Genomic DNA, 24488 nt, shown 5'->3' on the forward strand with positions numbered 1-24488 from the left:
CCATTTCCAGGGAGGCAAAGAGGGAATAGAATCAGCAAAGACTAAAATGTCATCCAAAGTCTTCTGTCCACCATTGAAAGAATTCCACATCTTTTTGACAATCTCATCCATTTGCATTTTGGTGAGGCAAAATTAAATCATTTCTCTGGGATTTTTCTTGCAGTTTATGGCCAGAATTGTTACAGCAGACAAAGTATTTTGTACTAATGGTTTTGTTTGCCTACATGTGAGTTCAAATCCAGTTGGGGTCAATGAAATAAAAATACCAATCTGTTTATTACCAGAGTCAAGTTTATACCCCTCCCCTCAAATGTAGTCTGGTTCTTTGTGTTTTTTGGCTTTGAATGCCAGAAGAATGAAAAGCCAAGTTGACTTCAGTGGGATTCAAGGGTTTAAAAAAAAAAGAAAGAAAAAGGACCATTCAAGAGATTAATAAAATCAATGTCCTCCCACCCCTCCAAAACGTGGGTATGACCCTTGCCAGACCCCTGTTTCTGCTCTTCAACCGAGGAAGGATACAGTTTCTAGCGTCCTAGGCAAAGTAACTTGACTTTAAGGACCAGATTTCATTTTCCCATCATGCAGTGGGCAGAAGTCCCAACCAAACAAGGACATCTGCCAGTCAGGCATTCGAAAGACAGCAAAAGAGGGACCAGGCTTACAAAAGAAAAAAAGAGAAAATGGGGCCAATTTGTTTGGTTAAGTCCGTTTCAAGGCACTGCTCCAGCATGGCTGTAATCCAATGACTGAAACAAGTGAAAGAGTAAAAGAAAACCATTCATTTCCCTCCCCCCCCCACCTCCCCACAGCCATTCCACTTTTCAGACCCTTAAAAAGATAAAAGAGAAAAAAAGGGGGGTGGGTTAATTTTTACCAGTTTTCGTCGGAAGAGCAGTCTTCTCCTGAACGTCGATGTGTTGCAGGTCGTCCTTCTTGGTGGTTTTGATTTCATCCAAGAATGGTCGGGGAGCAGTAGTGGTGGTGGTGGTCATCTTGGAATTTAAAAGGCCTTCAAATATAAAAAGACATTAATTACCAAAGTTCATTAGTTAATACGATTATCGTTTGTTACTCATTTAAATATCTTCCAGCTGCATGGGACTTGTGGCTGCAAGCATCATGGGAAAAAGAAGGGAATTGTTTATTTAGAAAAAAGAAATTAGTAAAAATAAAAAGATTGTTTAGAAGAGAGGAAATGAGAAAAGCAGAGCTAAAAGAAAAAACAAAAAAAGGGAATCATTTGGAAAAGAAGAATTTTTAATTAATGATGAAGAGGAGGACAGTGTTATCAAATGCAGATGGACAGGAGCAAAATTATACTTGGCAAGATTACTGCCGCCAATACCTTTTCCAACAAGTAAGGTGTGGTTGAAGGGAATTTTAGCTGCTATTTCTAATATGCTGTGGGCATATGGCGTGGTGGTTAAGAGTGCAGGCTACTAACCCCAAGATTTCGAGTTCAATTCCAAAAACTGTTGGAATGTATTTGTGTTGAGAAAGATTAAGAGGAATCTTAGGTATCATCAGTGTTTTACATCCACTTTACCCTGCTGGCATGGGTTGGAAGTTTTACAAAACACTTCAGTCAAATTCCCAACCTCCCACCAACACTCAGCTTCCTCTTCCAGGAATGCAACGTATTTGGAATCTGACACAACTGGAACAAACAAATGAAATATTTCATCCAAAAGAATTTAAACCAAATTTTTTTCTTTTTTTTACCTTGTTTAAAAAGCTGAATTTTCAAGTCACCTGACCTGCTAAAAATTAGCCAAAATCTCCCTCAAACCGTTTCCAATAACAATAAAAAGCAAATGGATGCATTGAATAAGGTAATTAAGGAAATATTGTGAGGAAATAACATAGGATTGTCATGGTTGGAATGATTTAATCATAAGTCCTTACAAAGTTAAAAGTAGGTCAGCTTCACCAGAAATGATCAACTAAATTTCCTATCAAGCGGGACACCTTCAACTACCACACAAACACACCTCTTCCTCTGCAAATGCACAAATATATGAAGAGGTGCCTCATCAGCATCATCGTCGTCATCATTGTTTAACGTCTGCTTTCCATGCTGGCATGGGTTGGACGGTTTGACTGAGGAGTGGCGAGCCAGATGGCTGCACCAGGCTCCAATCAGATCTGGCAGAGTTTCTACAGCTAGATGCCCTTCCTAATGCCAACCACTCCGAGAGTGTAGTGGGTGCTTTTATGTGCCACCGACACGAGGCCCAGCCAAGCGGTACTGGCAATGGCCATGCTCAAATGGTGTTTTTTAAGTGCCACCTGCACAGGAGCCAGTCCAGTGACATTGGCAACGACCTTGCTCGAATGTTGTTTTTCATGTGCCACCAGCACAAGTGCCAGTAAGGCAGGTAATGATTGCACTCGAATGGTGCTTTTTGCATGCCACCGGCATGGGAGCCAGTCAGCAGCCCTGGCAACAATCACGCTCAGATGGTGCTCTTAACGTTCCACCAGCACAGATGCCAGTCAGGCGGTGCTGTCATCAGCCACAACTTAAGATAAACATTTCATATTGCCAAGAATTTCCAATAAAAAAAAATAAATCTAAAACCTCAGCCACCATCACAGATTGTTAAGCTTTCTTAAAAGATAGAATTGTTTAGAATTACGTGGAAGGAAAAGAAATTTCATATACAGATTTACAAGATTATCTCTGTAAGAATATTTATTTGGTTGGCACCAAATTTCATTTTCAAACTTAACAAAGAGTTCTTTCTTGTCTGACAGCATCAAAATAGACAACGACTGCAACATGATACCCTAACCCTCCTCAAAGAATTTCTTTTTAAATAGTTTTTCACACCCACACATTTTCTCTCAGAATTTTTGCATCTGTTTTTTCAAGACTGTATAGTGAAAGGTATGGCTGTGTGGTCAAGAAGTTTGCTTCCCAACAATGTGGTCTTGGGTTCAATTCTACTGCACAGCACCTAGGCAAGTGTCTTCTATAGCCCCAAACTACCAAATCCACTTGTGAGTGGATTTTGGTAGATGGAAACTGGCAGAATCCTGTACTCTCATCCAGACATCCCAGAAATGGTGTCAATAAGCACCATTCATACTTACAAGTGATGTTTGTCAACAAACATTCCATGAAAAACATGTCTGTCCATGGGGAAACAAGCAAAACAGGTGAAGAATGGGAACAGGAAGGACACCTGGCCTTAACTTGCTCCAGCTGAGCCACATGGTCATTAAATGATGATCTATCGCTAGTACAAGTCCTCTTCAACAGCTTTTCAGCATTTATCCCATTTTTTTGTAAGGTTTTAGCATCCCAAGACCAGCTTTTACCATTTTGATCTCTTCTTTGGTCTTCCCCATCTACTTGAATCCCCTGCTATTTTCTTACCCAACTTTCAGCATCCACAACCAACAAACTACCCCCCTTCAACACATCCAGATCTTCTTCTCCCAAACTCAGAAGCACTTCACATACAAATCTTGCTGAACACCACCACAGCTTCATTTATTTTCTCTTTGTTCATATCCTTCAGGATTCACTGGTTAATGCCTGATGATCAGATGAGACCAGGCTTCACACACAAGCATCATAAAACTGTTTTTCCATGCAGATCAAACCCTCTGTTACCCTCAAAGCCAAAAAGCTCCCTCTACTTTCTCAAGCTTCTTATTCAGACTATATGATCCCTTCAGAGCACTCTTCCATCTTGTATATCATCATCACCTTTTAACTTCCATCTTCCTAGCTAATATGCATTGGACAATCAGAGAGGATCCAATGGCCCCAAGGACTGCATCAGACTCCATTTGTCTGGATGAGAATCTGATGTAGACAGGGCTGCACCAACAACCAATAGGTACTCTTTAGCTGAGCAGATTCTGGAGTAACATAAAATGAAAAGCCTTGCTCAATGATGCAATGGGATACTCAGTCCAGAAATTAACTTAATGATTTATAAACTGAACGCAATCACGGTGATGTGTTGAGAGAGAGATAAGAGTACAAGGAAGCTGTCTTCATTTTATTCTGTTAATCTAACATTCCACTATATCCGTGTGCATTTGTCAACAAAACTCAGTCTATGAGAAGATCCTGTTTTAAACATCAAAATATACTTTAGTAACTGAATTTCAAGGAGAGAGAGAGAGAGATTATTTAAATACAGTTTACAGAGACTGGATTTTCCTTTAAGGCTTATTTGTTTCCACTCTTTGAAAACATTTCAGGACCACATTAATTGCGAAACTCTTGTGATTACCTTCAATGAGTCAGGCCTACAAGAGCCTTGCTCAATCTACTAGAAATAGCAACCAAACCTCTCTCAGATCACACTATATTCTTTAAAAATATGTATTGTACATTGGAGAATGTAACTGTAGATAAAAGGACTCAATAATCACAACTGGAATATCATTTTCTAGGGGTCAACTAGATTAGAGCTGATCTGGAACTAAAGTGTTCTGGTATTTTTCTTTTTTAATTCATCAGAAAATAAAATAGAATACAACTGGTCTGTTTACCATTATTAAAGCTGCTGAGAGATCCACATTGGTGCTGGAAATGGCAACCAAATTTCATCTCAGATCTCATTATTATGGGGAAAAAAACCCAGCTTGAATACACTGGATGTCATCTCTAATATTAAAAACAGGATGGTCACAAATGGACTGCCTTTGATCATAAGTCTAAGTCCAGCCTGAACAAACACCACCACCACCACTACCACTGCTAATCTTCAAAAATATTTCATCCAAAGTCAGTCAATGCTTAAAATTCTGATGGAAACCATTTTCTCTAACCCCTCCCCCCACCCCCGACCTTTAAAAACAATTATATTTGAGATTTCTGTTTTGTCCTAAATATTAACTGAGGTCACTTAACATATTTAATCTATGACTCATTAAATATGTTAACTCAGACAAATAGCGAAGGGGGGTGTCGTGTGTGTGTGTGTGTGTGTATATATATATATATATATTACTTTCTACTGTAGGCACAAGGCCCGAAATTTTGGGGGAGGGGGCCAGTCAATTAGATTGACCCCGGTATGCAACTGGTACTTTATCAACCTCGAAAGGATGAAAGGCAAAGTTGACAACAGAAGATGAAGTACTGCTAAGTATTTTGCCTTGCATGCTAACGTTTCTGCCAGCTTGCCGCCTTTATTTATATATATATATATCGTTGTCTAGGGAGGGTCATTATGCTAATAAATAAACACACACACACGTTGGTTCAATACCATTTCTTTATTTTACAGACTGATGGTTTGTTTGATGTGCTGATTGAACAATTAATCAGTCGCTAATTTTCTGTCAGTCCTTTTGTTGCAAATTCAAAACCTCATCAATGATCTGCCCTCATAAACTAACTATTTCACACACACACACATTTTTGCAAATTCACTTAGAATTTACTTAAATATACAAGACTAAAAGAAATTTAGAGGTGCCATTTGCATGATCCTGATGTGGAAATAATTCCTTAGAGTGTAGATCGAAACTGAATTCAATATTTTGAGTACAAATTACTCTGGAATCAGCTTCTCTCCAAATGAACTTCAGGTCAGTTGCCAATGAGAAATTAGGGACCAAATAATGATGAAGGGCAGAATTCCTGGCACAAGGGATAAAATAGCTTGCAGTAGTTCATCACATCAGCAGTTCAAATCCACCCCCCAAGGTACACAGTGTCAGTTTAAACTTGTTAGTCATCATATTTCTGTTGAAATATGGAGTCTTCTTTAGAAAATAATGAACTCATTATTAAGTGATAAGAGCACCACTTGAAAGTCAGAGTAACCTCAATAGAATTCATTTTGTGATAAGCAGACTAAGATCTTACATCTTTTCTGTTTAGCTGCACCTGTAGAAATTTTCAAGTTTTGTGAAAATTTTTTAATTTGGTGGATTAATGTAATTTTCCATGCTGAATCTCAAGTAATAATTCACTTTTTCTAGAAAGTTTTTTAAAAAAGTTACAAACGGTTTAAATTTTGATCATTTTTACAGAGTCAGAAAACAGGATTTGAAAGCTTATTTTATGCGGGACTTCATATTGTCAAATGAAAAATTGGTGGAATTCTGCTTCAACACGCATAACCACTTGGAACTCTTATTTTTTGGAATTTTCAAAACAATTTTTGTAAATTTGTAGTCTACACACGGGAATTCATACAATTATGCAAAAAAAAGTTCCAATTGATTTTAGTATGTCTCATGACCACCTCATGATCCATATTTTAAGCATTTAATAAGCAAAAAATGACCATGTGGATAAGCAGCTTGGTGATAACAGCGTGGCTTCTTAGAGGCTTTCAAATGGCTAAAATTACCCAAAATTTGCAAACTTTAAAAGTTATTAACCCTTTATTTATTGATTTATGGTGAAAATGAATTTGTGTCAATGATTATCATACAAAACTACACCAATACACCAAATATGAAATCAACTGGAACAAAATTTGAAGAAATTGAAAAGTGGCAGCCGAACAGAAAAGATCCCAAAAGTTAATTTGAGGCTCCATCATCTCCCACTAACACCTGGAAAGGGCCAGGGGCACTGTCCCACCATACCCACATCATTTAACAGATAAGAAAAAAATACATTCAATAAGTTCACTCTACAAATGCAGGTTTCAGGTTGTGTGTGGCAAGTTGACCAATGACTTGAGTGAATTTGGTAGATGGAAACTGTGTGGAAGCCAGTCATGTGTGTGTGTGTGTGTGTGTGTGTGTGTTTGACCCTCACCGTCACTTGACAGCCAGTGTTGGTTTGTTTACATTACTATAACTTAGTGGTTCAGCAAAAGAGATTGATAGAATAAGTAATAAGTAAAAAGTACTGGTATTGACTAAACACTTCAAGAGGGGGTGCTCCAGCATGGTCGCAATCCAATGACTGAAACAAGTAAAAGATTAAAAATCCAGGGAAAGAACAGCATGATAGAAAAAGAAAAAAAAAAGGAGTGGTTTAATGAGAGGAGGGGGAAGTGGTGGTGAGAGATTGTTATTTAAGGATGGGCAAAACAATAACAAAAGTCTCTCTCCTCTTCCTCCCACTTCCTCAGTGAATGTAAGTGCACACGCACGCACACACACACGCACGCACGCACGCACGCACGCACGCACGCACGCACGCACGCACGCACGCACGCACGCACGCACGCACGCACGCACGCACGCACGCACGCACGCACGCACGCACGCACGCACGCACGCACACACACGCACACACGCACACACGCACACACGCACACACGCACACACGCACGCACACACGCACGCACACGCACACACGAACCAACCAACTTCACTAGAAACTTCTATTTTCCACACAGGATGTTGTGTGTTGGGTGGGAGTGGATTTAAGCTGATAGAATTGAGATAAGGAGAGAAAGAGAGAAAAGTTAATGGAGCAGTGGTGGTGGCCACAGGAGGGGGGGGGCGGAGAGGGGGGGGGAAGAGTTAAAGTTTTTTTTAAAATCTACTTTTATAATCAGAAGAATCTTTGTGTTGGTTTACATCTCTCCTTTGGCAATGAAGGCCATGGATGGAGGGGGGGAGACATGCTTTGCCTCCGGCTTCAGCTGTGTGTGTGTGTGTGTGTGTGTGTGTGTGTGTTATTTTTTACTTGTTTCATTAGACTGTGGCCAAGCTGGAGCACTACCTTGAGGAATCTTCAGTCGAATGAATCAAACCCGACAAACCTTATTTTTTAAACGTGGGACTTGTTCACTTTCGCCAAATCTTTAAGTTATGGGGGGGAGGTCAACATCAGTTGTCGAGCAATGGTAGAGGACACAGATACACACACACACAGTAGGCTTCTTTCAGTTTCCATCAACCAAATCCACTTGTAAGGTCTTGGTTGACCTGAGGTTATAGTAGTAGATTCTTGCTCAAGATGCCAGGCAGTGGGACTGAACCCGGAGCCATGTGGTTGAGAAGCAAGCTTGTTACCACACAGCTACAACTCTGTGTGTGTGTGTGTGTGTGTGTGTGTGTGTGTGTGTGTGTGTGTGTGTGTGTGTGTGTGTGTGTGTGTGTGTGTGTGTGTGTGTGTGTGTGTGTGTGTGTGTGTGTGTGGTGTGTGTATGTATGTGTGTGTGTGTGTATCTAAGTATATGAACAGAGGCAGTAATTGTTTGAATTTTGTGAGCTGTGTTGAAATATTCTCATCATATTCCCAAAATATCACATTAACTTTGATCCACTGAGTGGGCCCCATGGACACGTGTCTTCTGCTACAGCCTCACCAGTGACTTTGGAGTGAATTTGGCAAAAGGAGATTGTGTGGAAGCCTGAAACTGTGTGTGTGAATATATTCTTTTACTCGTTTCAATCCTCTGACGGCGACCATTGAAGAGTTTTAGTCGAAATTGAAAAATTTTTTAAGCTCAATACTTATTCTATTGGTCTCTTTTTGCTGAACTGCTAAGTTACAGGGACATATACCAACACTGGTTTGTCAAGCAGTGATGGGATGGCAAACACAAAGGCACACACACACATGTATGTATGTACACCACAGGTTTCTTTCAGTTTCCATTTACCAAATCCACTCACAAGGCTTTGGTTGGCCCAAGGCTAAAGTTGCCTAAGGTGCCACACAGTGGGACTGAACCTGGAAGTATGTGGTTGGGGAGCAAGATTCTTACCACACAGCCACTACTGCATCTCTCTCTCATATATATATGTGTGTGTGTGTGTGTGTGTGTGTGTGTGTGTACATGTGGCTGTGTGTGCGTTGTCCCCACCACTGCTGGGCAACCAGTGTTGGTTTGCTTACATCCTTATAACTTAGCAGTTTCACAAAGAAGAACAACAGACTAAGTACGAAACTTAAGTCCTGGGGTTGAGTTGACTCAACCCTTGAAGGCATTGCTCCAGTATGACCGCAATCCAATGATGACTGAAACAACTAAACGATTATTCTCAAAACCATGTGGTATGTTTCACGAGAAACATGGTAAAGGATGGATTTGGGTGAAAGAAGGAGTGTAGCACACACACACACACACCCGTCCCTTGAAGGGTGTGGTCCGCATCAGAAATTTCGTTTGCCAGAAACGGCAGAAAGTCGAGTAGAAGCCTTTGAGGTGTTCAGTTACATCTTAAAGTTCAAATTTCACTCAACAAAGGGAGTTAATCCATTTCGCTGAGATGGATTAACTCTTTGCATCACAGACGTGGGGGGGGGCAGCGTATTCACAGACGGGTTCGTTACCCACACTTTCTACTTTAAAGGGATCCCAATAAAAACCCTTCATTATCTCTTCCAAATATCATCTTAATGATAAATTTATTTCACCAATTTTTTCTTTATTTTTGAAATTAACGAAAGCACAGGCCACACAATTCAGTTGTATTCACCAAAGTAGCGGTCGAAGGGCTGGACAGCGATCGGCCCCAACGTCCAACACCACAATGTCCCCTTTTACTAGAAACTTAAACCCAATGGCTCAGTTATGAGGACAGAAACTGACCGTGGTGGTCAAGCAGGCTGGCAACCGATCTGATCTCACACACACACAATGTTGCTTCAGCCAATTATTAATAAAAACACCCAGAAGACATTTCTTTTATGTTTTTCTTTGTTTGCCTCACCATGCGTGTGTGGAGAGAGAGAGAGAGAGACACACACACAGACAGGCATAGAAACACACCTGACAGGCTTCCAGTTTCTTTCTATTTACCAAATTCACTCCCAAGGGATTGGTTTCACCCAGGGTCCATACATTAGAACACACTTGCCCAAAGAGCTGTGCAGGACTGAACCCAAAACCAGATTATTGCAAAGCAAACTTCTTAACCACACACCCACACAATTATTTGAATTTCTGGGGGTTTTTTTAAAGACATGTCTGAAAAGAGTGTTTTCTCTGGGCCCCTTCCATCTCCTGATATTAGCAAAACACCTCCCAACACCACTGCTACTATGACTAGAGAAACTGGTTCTGTCAGCAAAACCAAAACATTTTGAGAGTGAAATCTGGTTTTTGTTTGAATATGTATTTTTGACATCCACCTCCGTAAAAAACAATCCACCCTCACAATAATTAACTAACTGTAGAAAAACCAACTACTTGGGGGGGGGGGGGGAGTGCATTAATAAAACACTTTACACAAACCAAATAAGAAACATGACTCAATAAGTTTAGTCTCGATGTGGCTACTTAGAGCTAGAAACAGCAGCCAAACCTCTCAAATCACACCAACTATCTAAAATTCCAAGCAGGACACACTGTACTCTCGTATAGAGCCACTAAAAACAAGAGGGTCTTCAATGATACACATCTCTGCTTGATCAACACCAACTTGAGGTCCCTTAAAAATAGGCAGGGCACAACAATGGCAAAAAATAATGCCTCTGAGATTAAGTTTCCTCTGTCAGGTTCCAACTATATTTCCAGCCTGAGAGTTCTTGAGACTCATTCTTTCACAGACGTCCCCCCCACACACCCACCCTCAATTCTTTTGATTTCACAAAGTAGCATAATCCAAAGGACCACACCCTAACCTTTGGCTCCATTTTATTCATCAAGAGACTCTCTACAGGCTGCCTCAGCCTGCTAGAAATAGCAGGTTATCACTTCTGATCAGCCTCACACTGCTTCTACAAACCTCTTTGTTTAATGTGATCTAAACTTAAATCTTCCATCAAAATTTCATTCCAAGTTATGATTCCGAGTACAAAATTGTTTTACTGAATTTTTCATTAATCTCCAAATTAATTAACAGAAAACAGAATTTCACCAGAAATATAGAAATGAAAGGATAAGAACTCCCTCAAATCAGTCACTCTACCATCTTATAGAAAAGGAGTCCCTGCATAGACAAAGCGGAAAATGGTTAGTCTAAATGTGTTTGAATATTAGGGTCCGTTCACACAGGGCTGACATGGCAGCTACTAACAGACTATTAGTGGGGGAGGGGGGTGAAGTATAACAAAGCTTCATAGAGAGGGCAGGAGGTTAGAAATGGGAGGAGGCAGAGAAAGTTAGAAAACGGAGGGAAGGGGAGGAGATAAAATCTTTCTACTCAATGTCTTCTATAAGTCCAAGATAAAAATGTCTTCCATTAGTCTAAGAAAATTCTATTTGCATAATTTATTCAAACAATTATACATATGTAATGTTAGATTAATAACTGCTTTAGCACAGATCCACACAAAACTTAATTGTACAAACACAGGAGGCACAAGCAAATATGAAATCTATTGGAAGCTAAAGACTTCAGCCATCAACGAGAAATACGAGGAAGTGGTGGGAAAATGGCTAAAATAGCTGTTAGTCTTTATGTACAAGAGAAGGAGTTTAGCCCCAGTTCAGCCCAGGTCTAATAAACTGCTGACCAAAGGCATTCCACCCATGAGCATCCTGCCTTTCTCCTTCCTATGTAAGGCATTTCTAGTGATTGCGAAAGAGGTTCCTTCATTGACTCAACAATTCAGTTCCTGGTTTATTCAGAGTCCAGAGTCAAGACTAAACAAAAACTCATCACTGAGAGTCTCGTTAGAGGCAAATGTAATGAGTAACATGAAGATGAAGTTGAAGCCAAGAGGGTCCAATTCTGTAGAATATCAGAACCAAAAGACAAATCTCCCTACACACACACACACACACACACTTGACCAAACTGTTGCCATGGTCACACATGATAAAAGGCTTACTCTACAAAAAAGCTCTGAAACATGTAAATATAATTCAGTCGTCCATCCATGATTGTTCAGCATGCTAGCAATAGCAACTAAATCTCCTCCGAACCATAGATGTCTGAGGGACATCCATCATGTTATCCTATATCCGTTGTCCAAAAGAAAGAAAAAAACATACACCACCCTACCCCATGCCAGTAAGGAAGGCAGATGTTAAACGATGATGATGACAAGAAATGTTTTTTTTGATCAGAGAGAATGTGTAGGAGGAGTGATGCCAGAACTACAGATTGGTGCCACCCTCACTGTTTCCACGTGATTCTCTTTCTTTTGACTGAAATTTTGGCAGAAACACATTTTCAAAGGCAAAGATGTTGAAAAGATTTAGAAAAAACTTCCAATCTTCTTAGCTTTGGTTCATTCTCCCCCCAGGCTGTCCCCAACTTCTTTTACTTTAGAATTCTTCTGATTCATATATTTGAAATATCAGCATTATGTAATCTATTCCTTCAAAAGTGTCTTTCTGCAAGATATCATTTAGAAATGTGTTTTAAAAGACAGTTTATGAGGAAGCGAAATTCAGAAGAGTGAGAATGATCCGAAATTACAAAAGGAAGAGATTTTAATTTTAGCATAATCATAATCTACATCCTCAAAAACATGGATTTGCATTTTTCAGACAGTTATGAGGAAACAGTGTAAGTCAGTGGGGCACTAAACTGTAGTTATACCCCCACTGCTTGGTGAGACTTTTCAAACTAAATTGAATCAGTTGTTGCTGTTTGATCCCAACCCGGATGAAAAGAATTCCTGCCATGACCATCCTGTCTTTTTCTTACATGCAGATGAACAAAAGACATTATCCAATATATCATTTTTGTTTGTAGAGGTCATAATTTGACTGCTATTTCTAGTAAACAGAGAGACTACGTAGAGGCTCCACGAAGAGGGGAAGGAACATGGCTGAGAAGGATTGTTTAAACCTAATCAAAGCGTTCTAGCAATGACCATCCCCACTAAGCCAACCTTATCCAAATTGCATTCTTCTGTAGAAAGATGACATGATTAGAGATGAAATTTAACTGCATTTTCTAGCAGGTCAGATGACTGCATAGAGGAAACTCAATCAGTTCAAGTCAGAGGCAGATCCATAATTGGAAGGCATTTTAACCATGACCATCCCTGTCAGTTTTGCAGGAATAGTGGAGCCAGGACTACATTGTTTTTAAAGGGTGCTGAGGGTGATATGGAGATTTGGCTGTTATTTCATGCAAGTCAAACAACCACAGCGAAAAATGTTCTTGGGAGAAAGCTTTATTGGATTGGCGAAAATATCAGAGGAATCAGGAGAGGAAAGCAAGTGTGAGAGAGAGAGAGAGAGAGAGAGAATGTAAGTAATGAGAGGGGTGAGGTAAGAGGATGTGGGTTGAAGGATGAGAGCTGGAGTGGATGGTAGAGGGAGGAGGAGGAGGAAGCAAAGAGTCTGAAAAAGGATTTACAAGCTGCTGGTTATGAATGGATTGTGGAAGTTGAAGAAAGGGTCAGATCGGAAGGTAAACTAGGGGCCAGTTTAGAGTGGGGAGAGGAAGCAGGCAGTGGAGGGATTATAGCAACAACTATTCAGAGGTCCCAGGTGAATATTGATGGGAGAGAGAGAGAAAGAAGAAGACATGTTCACCATCTTCTTTCAAAAGGGATCAAATGCTTTTCCAGTTATTGAAATCTGCTTTTCAGAATAGGAAGGATGAGGTTTGGTTGTTATTTTTAGCATTTGAGTGGCTGTTTCGAAGCTCTGCTTCTTCTGGCATCAAACCAAATGAAGGAGACGCTGTGGTCGTTCAACATGCTAGAAGTAGCAACTAAATCTCTCCCAAATCACACCCAATCTCATACTGAATGGTATGTTGAACAGGAAACAAAAGGGTGCATCCTAAGTCATTTAGGAACAAAGAAACGGTGGGGTGTGAGGGCCTTATAGATAAAGCAGCTGAAACCACAGGGATGAGCCTTCCCTATCCACCCAACTGCTTTTAATCAGAACTTTCTGAAAATGCCTATTAAATAAATTTTTTACAGATTTCAGAATATGAAAAAAAAAAAACTGAGCAAAGTCAAAGCATGTGAATTATAAGAACCTGCCCACTTCCAAAGACCCCTCTCACCCACACAAGCTTAAATGCATTTCCAGAAATTTCATTAAAAATATGCATTTTTCACAAAGTCAAAGTGTGGGAGACTAACTCTGCAGTTTAACTAAAGGGCATAACTACAGTTTCGTGCCCATCACCACACCCTATTTACCAGAAACTTTCTTTAAAATACATATTTTTTAATGAAATTTTCCAGAGATATTTTGGATGGGGTACATTATGAATGGGAGGGGGTGAAATAAAAGACTTTAAATAATTTCTCCCCCTCCCTTCTCAAGGAGAATTTTGATAAATACGTAATTCTTCAGAAAATTTTTTTTAAATACGTTTTTGATAATGCAGAATAATTCTTTTTTCAAATTTTATCAAAAATATAATTGTATTCTACATCTTTAGAAACGTATCTTGGAGAAAATTTTCTATTAAAAAAATATTAATTTGAAGTTTGATGAGATGAGGTGGGGATGAAAATGACCCCGAAAAAGAACAAAATTGATGTTGCCACACCCCACCACTGCAATCTCCATTATTGAAAATATATTTGAAAAAAATTTTCAAAAGAATATATTAATGTTACAAGCAAACAAAATCGGTGCGGGGTACATTTCTATAGCTTTGTTTGGAAGAAACTAGGAAAAAGTTAAAACAAGAGATGCTGTAAGCCAATTATTTTAATCCCAACTTCTGTTTCAATACGAGACTACACCAACTTAATTATATTTAAATCTTTAAAAATCCTAATTACTAAAACAAGAATTGACAAATGTCATAATTATTTTTTAAGCGTCAGAAACGAGTTTCTTTCTCCGTGGTTATTCGAAAAGCAAACAAAAGCAACTAAATTTCGCCCTAAATTTGTTGGCAAATCGTTATTACAAAGACGAGAACAAAAGAATAGAAAGAACTAAAGCGGGGGTGAGAATATGGGATAACGTGGACCGGAAGGTTTTGGGGTTCGTACCCGAACTCCTCATTAGGGTCTGTTCACTGAAGGGTCGACAGGGAGCCGAACAACGAAAATATTGTTACACAGTTTTTAAGCGGAAAATACAATAAAAGTTTATAAATTTGCTAAAATTAATCATTGACGCAATTTTTTGTTAAAACCAGAAAAGTTAATTAAAAATTTACAAGAGAAAAATAAATGAACACAGCTTACCGCGCTAATTGATTTGAAGAAAAGATAAGAGAGAGAGAAGAGTTGAAAATGTTGTTGTCCGAAGCTGAGAAAGAAAGAACTGAGGAGAAGCGGAGTTGGAATTTAAAGTTTCTCCTACCACCACTCCTCAAAGTGGGACTGAGGGAGGGAGGAAGGGAGGGAGAGATCTTTCAAGGAAGGAGGAGGAGAGAGAGAGAGAAGTACTCATTGACAAAGGACGGGGGAGGAAAGCGGGAGAGAAACGAGAACGATGATCTGTTGCTCCTACTTTCTGCTCTCGAAAAGAAAAAAAAAGTCCATCTTTCTCATTCCACTCAACACACAAAGCGTTAAAGAGAAAAAGGAGGGGGGAGGAGGAGGAAGAGAGAAGAAGAAGAGAAGCAAACAGAATTCTTTAACTTGGAACTCTTGCCGCTACTCTTGAAAAGAGAGAGAGAGAGAGAGAGAAGAAAGAGAGGAGGGGTGAGAAGAATGTGACACAAGGCCCGACCATCCTCCTCATCAACTCTCCTTTGAAGAGACGACGACGAACAGATGAAGATAAACGATTCTAAAGCTGAATGGTTTTTGTTTGGTTTAAGGGGAAGAAGTTGTTAGCATCGCCCACAACAAACCATCAACGGCGATGGTGGAGAAGAAACGGGAAGACTTGGCTTCCAAACCATCACTACATTCCACCGTGAAACCAACAAGGACCTCTACGTGGTCGTACCACCTGCTAAAAATAGCAGCAACATTCCTACAAAAAATCACACCAATAAAATAAAAAAGTTAAAACGACTGAGGGATAATTAAAAAGGGGAAAACAGACGGGATGGTCATAGGTGGAGTGGTTTTGATCAGAGATAACCTGGGATAAATAACAATGAAGAAAAATTCAAGCCCTGAATGAGCTATGCGGTCACTTGACTTGTTAGAAATAGCAGTCAAATTGCCTCAAGTCCTTATTTATAAAAGACTAAAGAATGAATGAAATCAACCGGTACCAAATATACAAAAATGCAGGTTGGTCATAGTTGGAGCAACGACTCGAAGCAGCTGATTTCGGGTTCAAAGCTGAATAATTCTTTTTACATGACTAAGAGGAGTCAATGAAGAAACCTCGAACTGCGAGAAATAGCAGCTAAATCTCCCTCAAAACATTCCCTATAGTCCTTTAGAAAAAGGAAGTCATAGTGGATAATGGCCAAAAGAAAGGGGTTGTTTTTTGATCAGAACATAAGCCTGCTGGAACAACTGACCTGGGGCTAAACAAGAGCGGAAACGAAGGGGGGGACGAAAATGTTGGGGTGGAGACTTCACTTGTTATAGCCATTAAGGAATTAGGAAGAAATAACCAGCATGTCTGGGACTAAGCAGACTGGACCTGCTAGAAATGGCAGCTAAGTCTTTCTAAACACCAAGACATTGTTACGGTATTTAAAAAAAAAAGGATGTAATCCTAAACACACGCACAAACAACGTGTTGAATAAGACGGGACTGTCACGGGTGGGGTGTCTCATGAAAAGGTTTACGTGATGAAGGATAACTCCGAGCCAAATGAAGGAGGAAGGCCATTTAATAGCCTCAGCCTCCCAACGATAACCAGTCGCGAAAATAAGACAAAAATTTGTTATGGCAGCAGTCATGAGAAGCTGGAAATAGCAGCCAAATGGCCTTCAAAATATCCCAACGTTGAAAAAGAAATTACATTGGATAATCTAGTTCTAAATACACACTGCTGTCTTTCTACAGGCACAAGGCCTGAAATTTGGGGGAGGGGGGCAGTCGAGTAGATCGACCCCAGTACGCAGCTGGTACTTAATTTATTGACCCCGAAAGGATGAAAGGCAAAGCCGACCTCGGAGGAATTTGAACTCAGAACGTAAGGGCAGACGAAATAGGGCTACGCATTTCGCCCGGCCGCCTTACAACAACAAAGACAATAATAGATGGTCAGAGCAAGAGTATCTTCAGTTATAAACGTCCTGTCTACATCTAAGCAGTTAGTTAAAGCGCCGAAATGTTGGGGATTTAGTTGCGTCCCTTTCTATTCAAAGTTCAAATCCCACCGACGGAGAAGGGTCAACAGACATTCCCCCAGGGTCGTTGAAATCGATTTTATAATATTCTTATATCATCGCAAATGTAAATGGAATTCTAACAGGAAAAAAAACAATAAAACTCGGCCAGACAACGAAGTAAGGAGCTTAGTCGGTGACATTCGAAACCAAAACCTTAGATATAACACCAACAACAAACAGGGTTTAAGGCCGTGGCTGGGATTCATTTATTTATCTATTCTCTTTCGTTGTTTCCTCGCAATTGGAAAGGAGGGGCTAATTCCCTTTCCAGTAATGTCCTGCTGACTTCCTTACATTCTTAAACGGTAGAAAAAAGGCAATATTTGAAGCTGTGAGTCTTCAAAGACGAGAGATGAGAGACACCAGTCATCAGCCTTCTCGTGTCAAAATAAATTAACAACAGTCTATATCTACAATCTATTAAAATTATTCTGCTCTGGTTCTGCACTATTAATTCCACAGAATGTGTGAAATCGCTGACAAAAAAACCCAGAGTCAGAACTGCCTCTACCTGGTCGGTCCAAATGCTGGAAATGGTAGCAAAATCTTTCAAAAATTACAAGAACAAATTACAAAATATATAAAAGGATATTTAGATAATGTAGCCCGAAACTGTCTGAGAAAAAAAAACAGGATGGTCTCGACTAGAACGCCTAATCGTGTGTGCGTGTAGAAAGGAAAGAATTGTGTGTGTGAAAGTGGAATTGACAAAATCGGAGCAGAGAGGATTAAAAGCCATCTCGACTAAACAATTGTTTAGTAAATATTTCGGGGCCCAGAACGAAGATCCGCTGTCTCTTTAATTACAATGTAAATTACTACAATTTACTTTAATTACAATATATATATATATATATATAACTATCAAATCCTTCCTTTAAAGCTGTCGACAAAGTTGTCCTCTCTCAATTCCCTCAACAATTCTGTCGCATCCTTCCTTCCTTGCTTTCTCTCTCTTCTTCCGAAGGTTACTTCAATTTCTTTTCTTTTATCATTTTCACACAATCTCTTACTATTTTACGTTGAAAAACAAAACGAAAAGAAAAACATTCATTATTTCATAAGATCGAACTTCCTTTCCGTTTAATACTAGTGTGTGTGTGTGTGTGTGTGATACAGCTTTATTCACTGGCCATCATCATCATCATCATCATCAAGTGTCTCTTTACAGTTTATGAGTGAAAGCTGAAGGCAGGAGGGAACGTAAGTAAGTAAAGGTTGTAGGCAGAGGTTGTTACTTGAACCATTTTCAGGAGAGAGGGTGTTGGAGGAGGAGGAGGAGGAGAGAAAGAAGCGGGGGGGGGGGTCGGCTTTCAGAAGCAGCTGCAATCAATGACTCACTCGTGTCACTCCCACTTCCAGCCCGGTCTGCTCTCACTAACCACCACCACCATCATCATTAGAATCATGTGAAACGGAGGAGCATCGGTGGAGGCGGCGGAGGTGGAGATTAAACGGTTTAAAGAATATGACAAACGGTTTGCTCCAGAGGTCAACGATCAAAGGCATTCCAGCCATGACCATCGTCAGACTGCACACACACACACACACACTGAAAGAGGCTTGAGTGAGATTTAACTGCCATTTATAACAATTCCAGACTCCCTAATTTAATATAAGCTGTTTAACCACAGGTCAGTTCCAAACAGGCACAACTACCTATTCGGTTGGTGCATAAGTATTGCGGCTTTTTTTCTTTCAACAAAAATAATAATATTTAACAAAAACATCTTTGAATGATGGTCTGACCGTCTGCCAAGCAAATGGGAAGCAGAAATTGAAGTAGATGGTGAATATGCTCCGGAATAATCATTTAAAGATGTTTCTGTTACGTTGAAAAAAGCCGCAATAATTATGCACCAACCCAATATAATCGAGAATTTTCAGTTGTAACCTTCCTGCAGTAAGTATATCAGACATTAACTGTACTTTTCTTTTCTTTCTTTTTTTTTTCGTGATTTAAATAAGATTTGACTGCTATTTCTAGCATGTCGAGCGACCACGTAGTGTCCCTAAATACGGATAGATGGACAAATGATCCGTCTACCCCTTCCCCAGCTTTTGACTGCTGATCGTTTCTTTAGAGTAATGAGATGGAAGGGGTCAGTCCACTGCCCCTTTCTTCACAATAAATAAAAATGCCAGTAAATTGGATCTAAATCAGGTCCTTTATACAAGACAGGAGGGCGACGCAGGATTGGGGTTTAATTTCCACAAATGTTGACGTCGATGAAGGTTTTGTGAAATTGTGGAAACAGATTTTATATTTCGGGACGGTCATTTTCCAAAATAAATACACGCACTGTATGTTCGTTCTTCACTTGTTACTATTACTGTTCTTATTTTATGTCAATTGTCTGGAAAGTTTTTTGTCACACACCTGTGACCTCTTCAGTGACTTTGCATCCCACGTGTCTCCTGTTCTACGGTACGTGTCCTCATCTGCGCATGCGTGCGCGTGTACCCTTTATCATTTCATCAAGGGATTACAGACCGCAATCATTAATGAACCGAATGATAATCCTGCCTTATACGAACTCTGGGCTCAGCTAGCACCGACTGACAGACTACCTAGAACAGACCCCTATCCAAGGTGACGTACTCCTTTCCTCTAGCTTAAGAATTACAAACGGAGAAGGCACGAAGTTACGCGAGGGCTCGTGGCCTGCTAGAAATAGCTAAATCTCCCTCAAATTGTACCCCCAACTCGCGTTGTTAATCGCCTTTAATCTATTCCAATTCTGTTCTGATTCAAGAAATACTTGGATGGCAATAAAAGTGAAGAGAGTAAAGTCAGAGGTTGACAGATTTTAACCGAGAATATGTGATGTGGGGGAGGTTTTACCTACTCTGGTTGCCATACCAACCACTCAGAGGCTATCTCTCCTCTCGTTGGCTCCTACAACCAACAAACATCAAACTGCGTGTGTGTGTGTGTGCGTGTGTGTGTGCGTGCGCTCACAAACAGCTTTATAATTGCTTCGTTGTTCAGATAAATAAAAATAAGGATTGGCTGTCCCGAGGAAGTTCTAGAACTTGTGAAGGGGAGGAAAAAAGCGGATTTATTTAGTTTTACTATGAAATAAATAGCAACAAATACCGTGAGAATGCGGAGGAGGAGAGGAAGAGAGAGAGGGAGAGGAAGAGAGGGGGGGGGGCAGATTACTTTCAACTTAATATCTTGGCAGCGAATATAGACGATGTTATCTTACATTGACTGAGAACGGCCATGCTGGAACACCACCTTTAATGGCTTTATTTGATCATACAGTACTTTTATTGATCTATTTTATTTGTCATTTCGTTTAAAAAAAGCATAAAATTGGTTTTGTTATTTTTTTTAAAAACCATAAACTCGAAATACCATGTTTGGCTGCGCAACAAATTCTGCAAGCAACTCAATTGTCAACGAGAGAAGAGACTAACAGACACCACCACGCCAGCTCAAAGTGCAGCACAATGAGATGGAACCCGGAACCATGCGGTCGAGAAACGAGCATCTTACCCCATGGCCCTATCTGCAAGTTTTATCTAAATCTCCGATCATCTCCAACAAATCCATTCCAATGACAATCTCCTCATCAAGAGTCTGCTATTTCCAAATAATCTTTATACAACAACGAAAACTGGTTTAGCTAGCAGCAGACCAATTCTAAACTTACCTATCGTTAAAGACATTCTAGCCGTGACCATCCTGCATTTTCAAAGGTATCTAAGAAGTGCATTACTAAACGTGCCCCTCTTTGTTAAGACTGCAGTGTTCGATTTAAGGAGGTCTGGTCTCTTATTTCTAGCAGGTCATTCGACCTACTGGAAGGCTGTTTCGTTTTATCAGTGAAAAATAAAAAATTACAAAGTCCACAACGAAGTCACTTGAGACTAGAAAGGAAGAGATTAACAACGGTTTCAGAATTGATATCAGTTATGTCAACGTATCGAGCCAGTCACCAAATATCATTCCATTACTGAATCAATAATATATGTACATATTAATTACTGCCAATGACTAATTAATGAATTACAACAGCCGCAGCTTTAATAAGCGCCATTGTAGTTCATTGAGAATGTAATTAACTCTATTGATAATGTCGAAGTGAGCCGAGTTGTTCGGTGGCGGTGCCAGGCAAACATTGGACAGGAACACCGTGTTAAGCGGAATCAATAAATAAAAGGAAATCAGACAGAAACAAAAAAAAAGGTTTCCAAAGTTCCTGGAATGAATAGAAATCGTTTTGGGGCCGTCAGATATTTGAAAATGGAGGCAAGTAACAACGGCCACAAACAAACCTACCGACATCGAGTTAATTCTGAAATGTCAGAAATAATTAATGGAAAACAAGGCCAGTTCTTTTTATTTTCCTTTTGTTCAGTCAGTGGATTGCGGTCATACTGGAGCACTGCCTTGAAAAGATTTAAATAAATCGACCTCCAGTTTTTTTTTGTTTTTTTTTTAAAGCTTGATATTTTGGGGGGGGGGTTAGCTTGATATTTCTGTTTCTTTTGTTGAGCCACTAAGTTACGCGGACGTTTCCAAACAAACACCGGTTGCCAATCGGAAGAGTGCGAGCAAGCACAAACACAATATATATAAAACCGGCTTCCACAGTTTCCGTCGACCAAATTCACTCACAAGGCATTATTCGGGCGGGGATGAAAGTAGAAGACACTTGCTCAAGGTGCCATGCAGTCGGGCTGAACCCGGAACCAGGAGATAGCAAAGCAAGCTTTTTCACCACAGAGCGATGCCCTATCAGTTCGATTTTGTTTGTTTGCCTGCAACAGTTTTGAGGCGACGTCACGGAAGTAAGCGTTATTGCTGCGAAATGAGGATTCGACACGATTCAAGAAATCAATAAACAGACAGTTTGTCAAGTACACCAAACCATCAGAAATGTTGGCGCAGACGTCGTCACAGTTTCACGATAAGCTTTCTCGTCTTTTTTTTTTAAGATAAATCAAAAAAAATGATGGAAGGACTTTTAGACCAACTTTAGATCTGGCTTTCGATCTAGTTGCTCCTCTCACTCTCATATATATATATAATATATATATATATATATATATATATATATGTGTGTGTGTGTGTGTGTGTGGTGTGTGTGTGTGTGTGTGTGTGTATCTATATAGTATTTCATATACCTGTAATTCTGTAATGTGTCTGTTGTTCAAATACCTGGCCTCTGGCTATTGATTTATTTCCATTAACTCATTTTTGTTTAAATTGTGCAAAACTGGGTCGTAAATGTGTTCTACTCCTAAGTCTAACTCCTCTCGCTTCAGGAAATAATATTGGACAATTGTCGAGCTGATGACGGCTATTGAGGCAGAATCGTGTCCCCTTATTTCCAGACAATAAGCCTGTACTTTTCCTTAATAGCATCTCAATTTTGGAGACCCATGGTCAAAAGGGCTCCAACCGTGACCATCGTCTGTTTTCCATATCGGAGATTACTTCATTGTCAAATGCTGTCAACGTTTCAAAACGGCAGTGTGTGTGTGGGGGGGGGTTATTTCGGGAGACCATCTCGAGAGGCTCTCTTCTAACCAGAAACCATTTCAGATGTTATCTTCTAATATTGACCAAGTTTATTCCTGGGAATTGATTTCTTGACCAACTCCAAAATAAACACCATCGCCAAACGATTCCGGTTTCAGATGGAAGGATTGTCATCGATGACTCGATACGCCATCGATTAATTTATGCAAATATGCTCTCCCATTGATTTATCGATACAGGATGACATTCGAATGTATTTTCCGTTTATATTTCCTGTATAAAGACACGGGTGTGTGGCTAAGATGTTCGCTTCGCAACCACAAGGTTTCGATTCGAGTTCATGCCCGCTATTCGGCATCTTACGCAAGTGTCTTCTACTATTGCTCTGGCACAGTGTGTTTGGTAAACGGAAAGTGTGCAGAAGCCTGTTTTGTGTGTGTGTGTGTGCGTCGTCTTTGTCATTCCAATAGCTTAACAACCGGTGTTGGTTTGATTACGTTCTCCGTGACCAAGCGGTTCGGCGAAAGACCGTCAGAATACGTACCAAATCTCAAACAAAACGAAAAAGCAGTGGGGTCGCCTTCATCGAGTGGAGTTCACTCATAATGGCCGTGTACCAGTGTGGCCGCAGTCCAAATCTTCTCAGTCTTAAACATCAAAAGCCCAATCCATCCTCCCACATTGATATCGGTGTTCTATAAGCAATTCCACCCGACCGCCTCACCCACCCATTAGTTCGTGGTTGTTAAGCCTCGAAGCCGGCCTTTAATGGGCAAAAACTTTCACAACCCATCTAGATTTTCGAACTTCATTACCCAAAGTGTGGTTTTGAGGAAAATTTATTTCTAACGAGTGGAATGACAATATAGATACGTTCCCCCTTCAGCTTTTTTGATTCATTGTGGTCGTGACACGATTGACCACAAAAAGGTCTCAACTTTCACCGAAGCACATAGAAAGTACTTGGAAAGCATCCAGGGGCGAGTTAACGAAAGACTCCCAACAGAGACTCAGACTCCTTCCGTCAGAATCTATTTACATGTAAAATGGAGTTCATCAAGAAAGTGTAGCGTTTATTAAACACAGACAAAAGTACTAAACAGGGACCAGAGACGGAGTGGGAGGCTAGGAAGGGGGTTCTTGAGAGGGGGGGCGTAACTGTGAAGAGACACATAAAATCACTTTGGCCCTATCACGTCAAGCATGTCTTTACTTCATCCACCCTGGGCCTAACCCTACCATAGCTACAGAATGGGGTGCTAAATATTTGGCTCCTCAGAGCAAGAGTGACTAGCTGCCAATCCCCCGCCTCCTTTCTCTATGAAAACAACATGGCCGCCATTGCTTATCTCTTTAAATGTTACTTTACATGTAACTTACAGAGACCAGCTGCCTTTATAATTAATCACTTAATAACGGAGTGTAATCTTGCTTGAGTAGAGAGAGAGAGGGGGAGGAGAGAGAGAAAGAGCTAGAGAGGGGAAGAGAGAGGGGTGAGGGAGGAGGAGAATAAGAGCTGGAGAGCTTAAGCTCAGTAGTTCAGTGATTGTACTTCTTAATCTTTGATATAAAATAATACAACCATTGTCGACTACACTTGACCTCGGTTAGTCTGTTACTAGTTTCACCGTTGTTGAAATAGTGTTGTTGCTCTGAAAAGTTAGGCTTGCCTCAAACGCTGCTTCTTCTCTAACCCAACACCATTAAATGCAAACCAACAGCTAAGTTACAATCACAATTTGTCAGACGCCCTAGTTCTTTGCTTAGCTGCCAACTGGAGAGACAGAGAGAGCACGAACGGTGGGGGGGGGGTAGATAAACTGTATAGAAATTTCCTTTAACACAAATAAAGGCAATCGTATGTGTAGACCTCTACTTCCGGCGGAATCGTAAGGGCGTCGTTGTAACAACATTCTGTGTATATTACCAGTCTTCCATTTGTCCTGGATATCTGCCAGGGCTCGC

At 40.2% G+C, this 24488-nt stretch overlaps 1 protein-coding gene across 3 annotated transcripts in view; it reads right to left on the reverse strand.

The window, feature by feature from the left end:
* Positions 1-24488, reverse strand: part of LOC115221752 (thymosin beta) — a 62267-nt gene that overhangs the window by 9250 nt on the left and 28529 nt on the right. For 2 of the 3 annotated variants that reach the window (XM_029791967.2, XM_029791969.2), the window contains one exon: positions 875-1009. In XM_029791967.2, the coding sequence (XP_029647827.1) occupies positions 875-1009 (135 nt within the window). Of the gene's footprint in view, positions 1-874; positions 1010-14962; positions 15132-24488 lie in introns of those variants that run through there. The other variant, XM_029791968.2, reaches the window with a different exon arrangement.

The sequence above is a fragment of the Octopus sinensis genome, linkage group LG18 (genome assembly GCF_006345805.1).
Source record: "Octopus sinensis linkage group LG18, ASM634580v1, whole genome shotgun sequence".
NCBI classification, from domain to species: domain Eukaryota; kingdom Metazoa; phylum Mollusca; class Cephalopoda; order Octopoda; family Octopodidae; genus Octopus; species Octopus sinensis.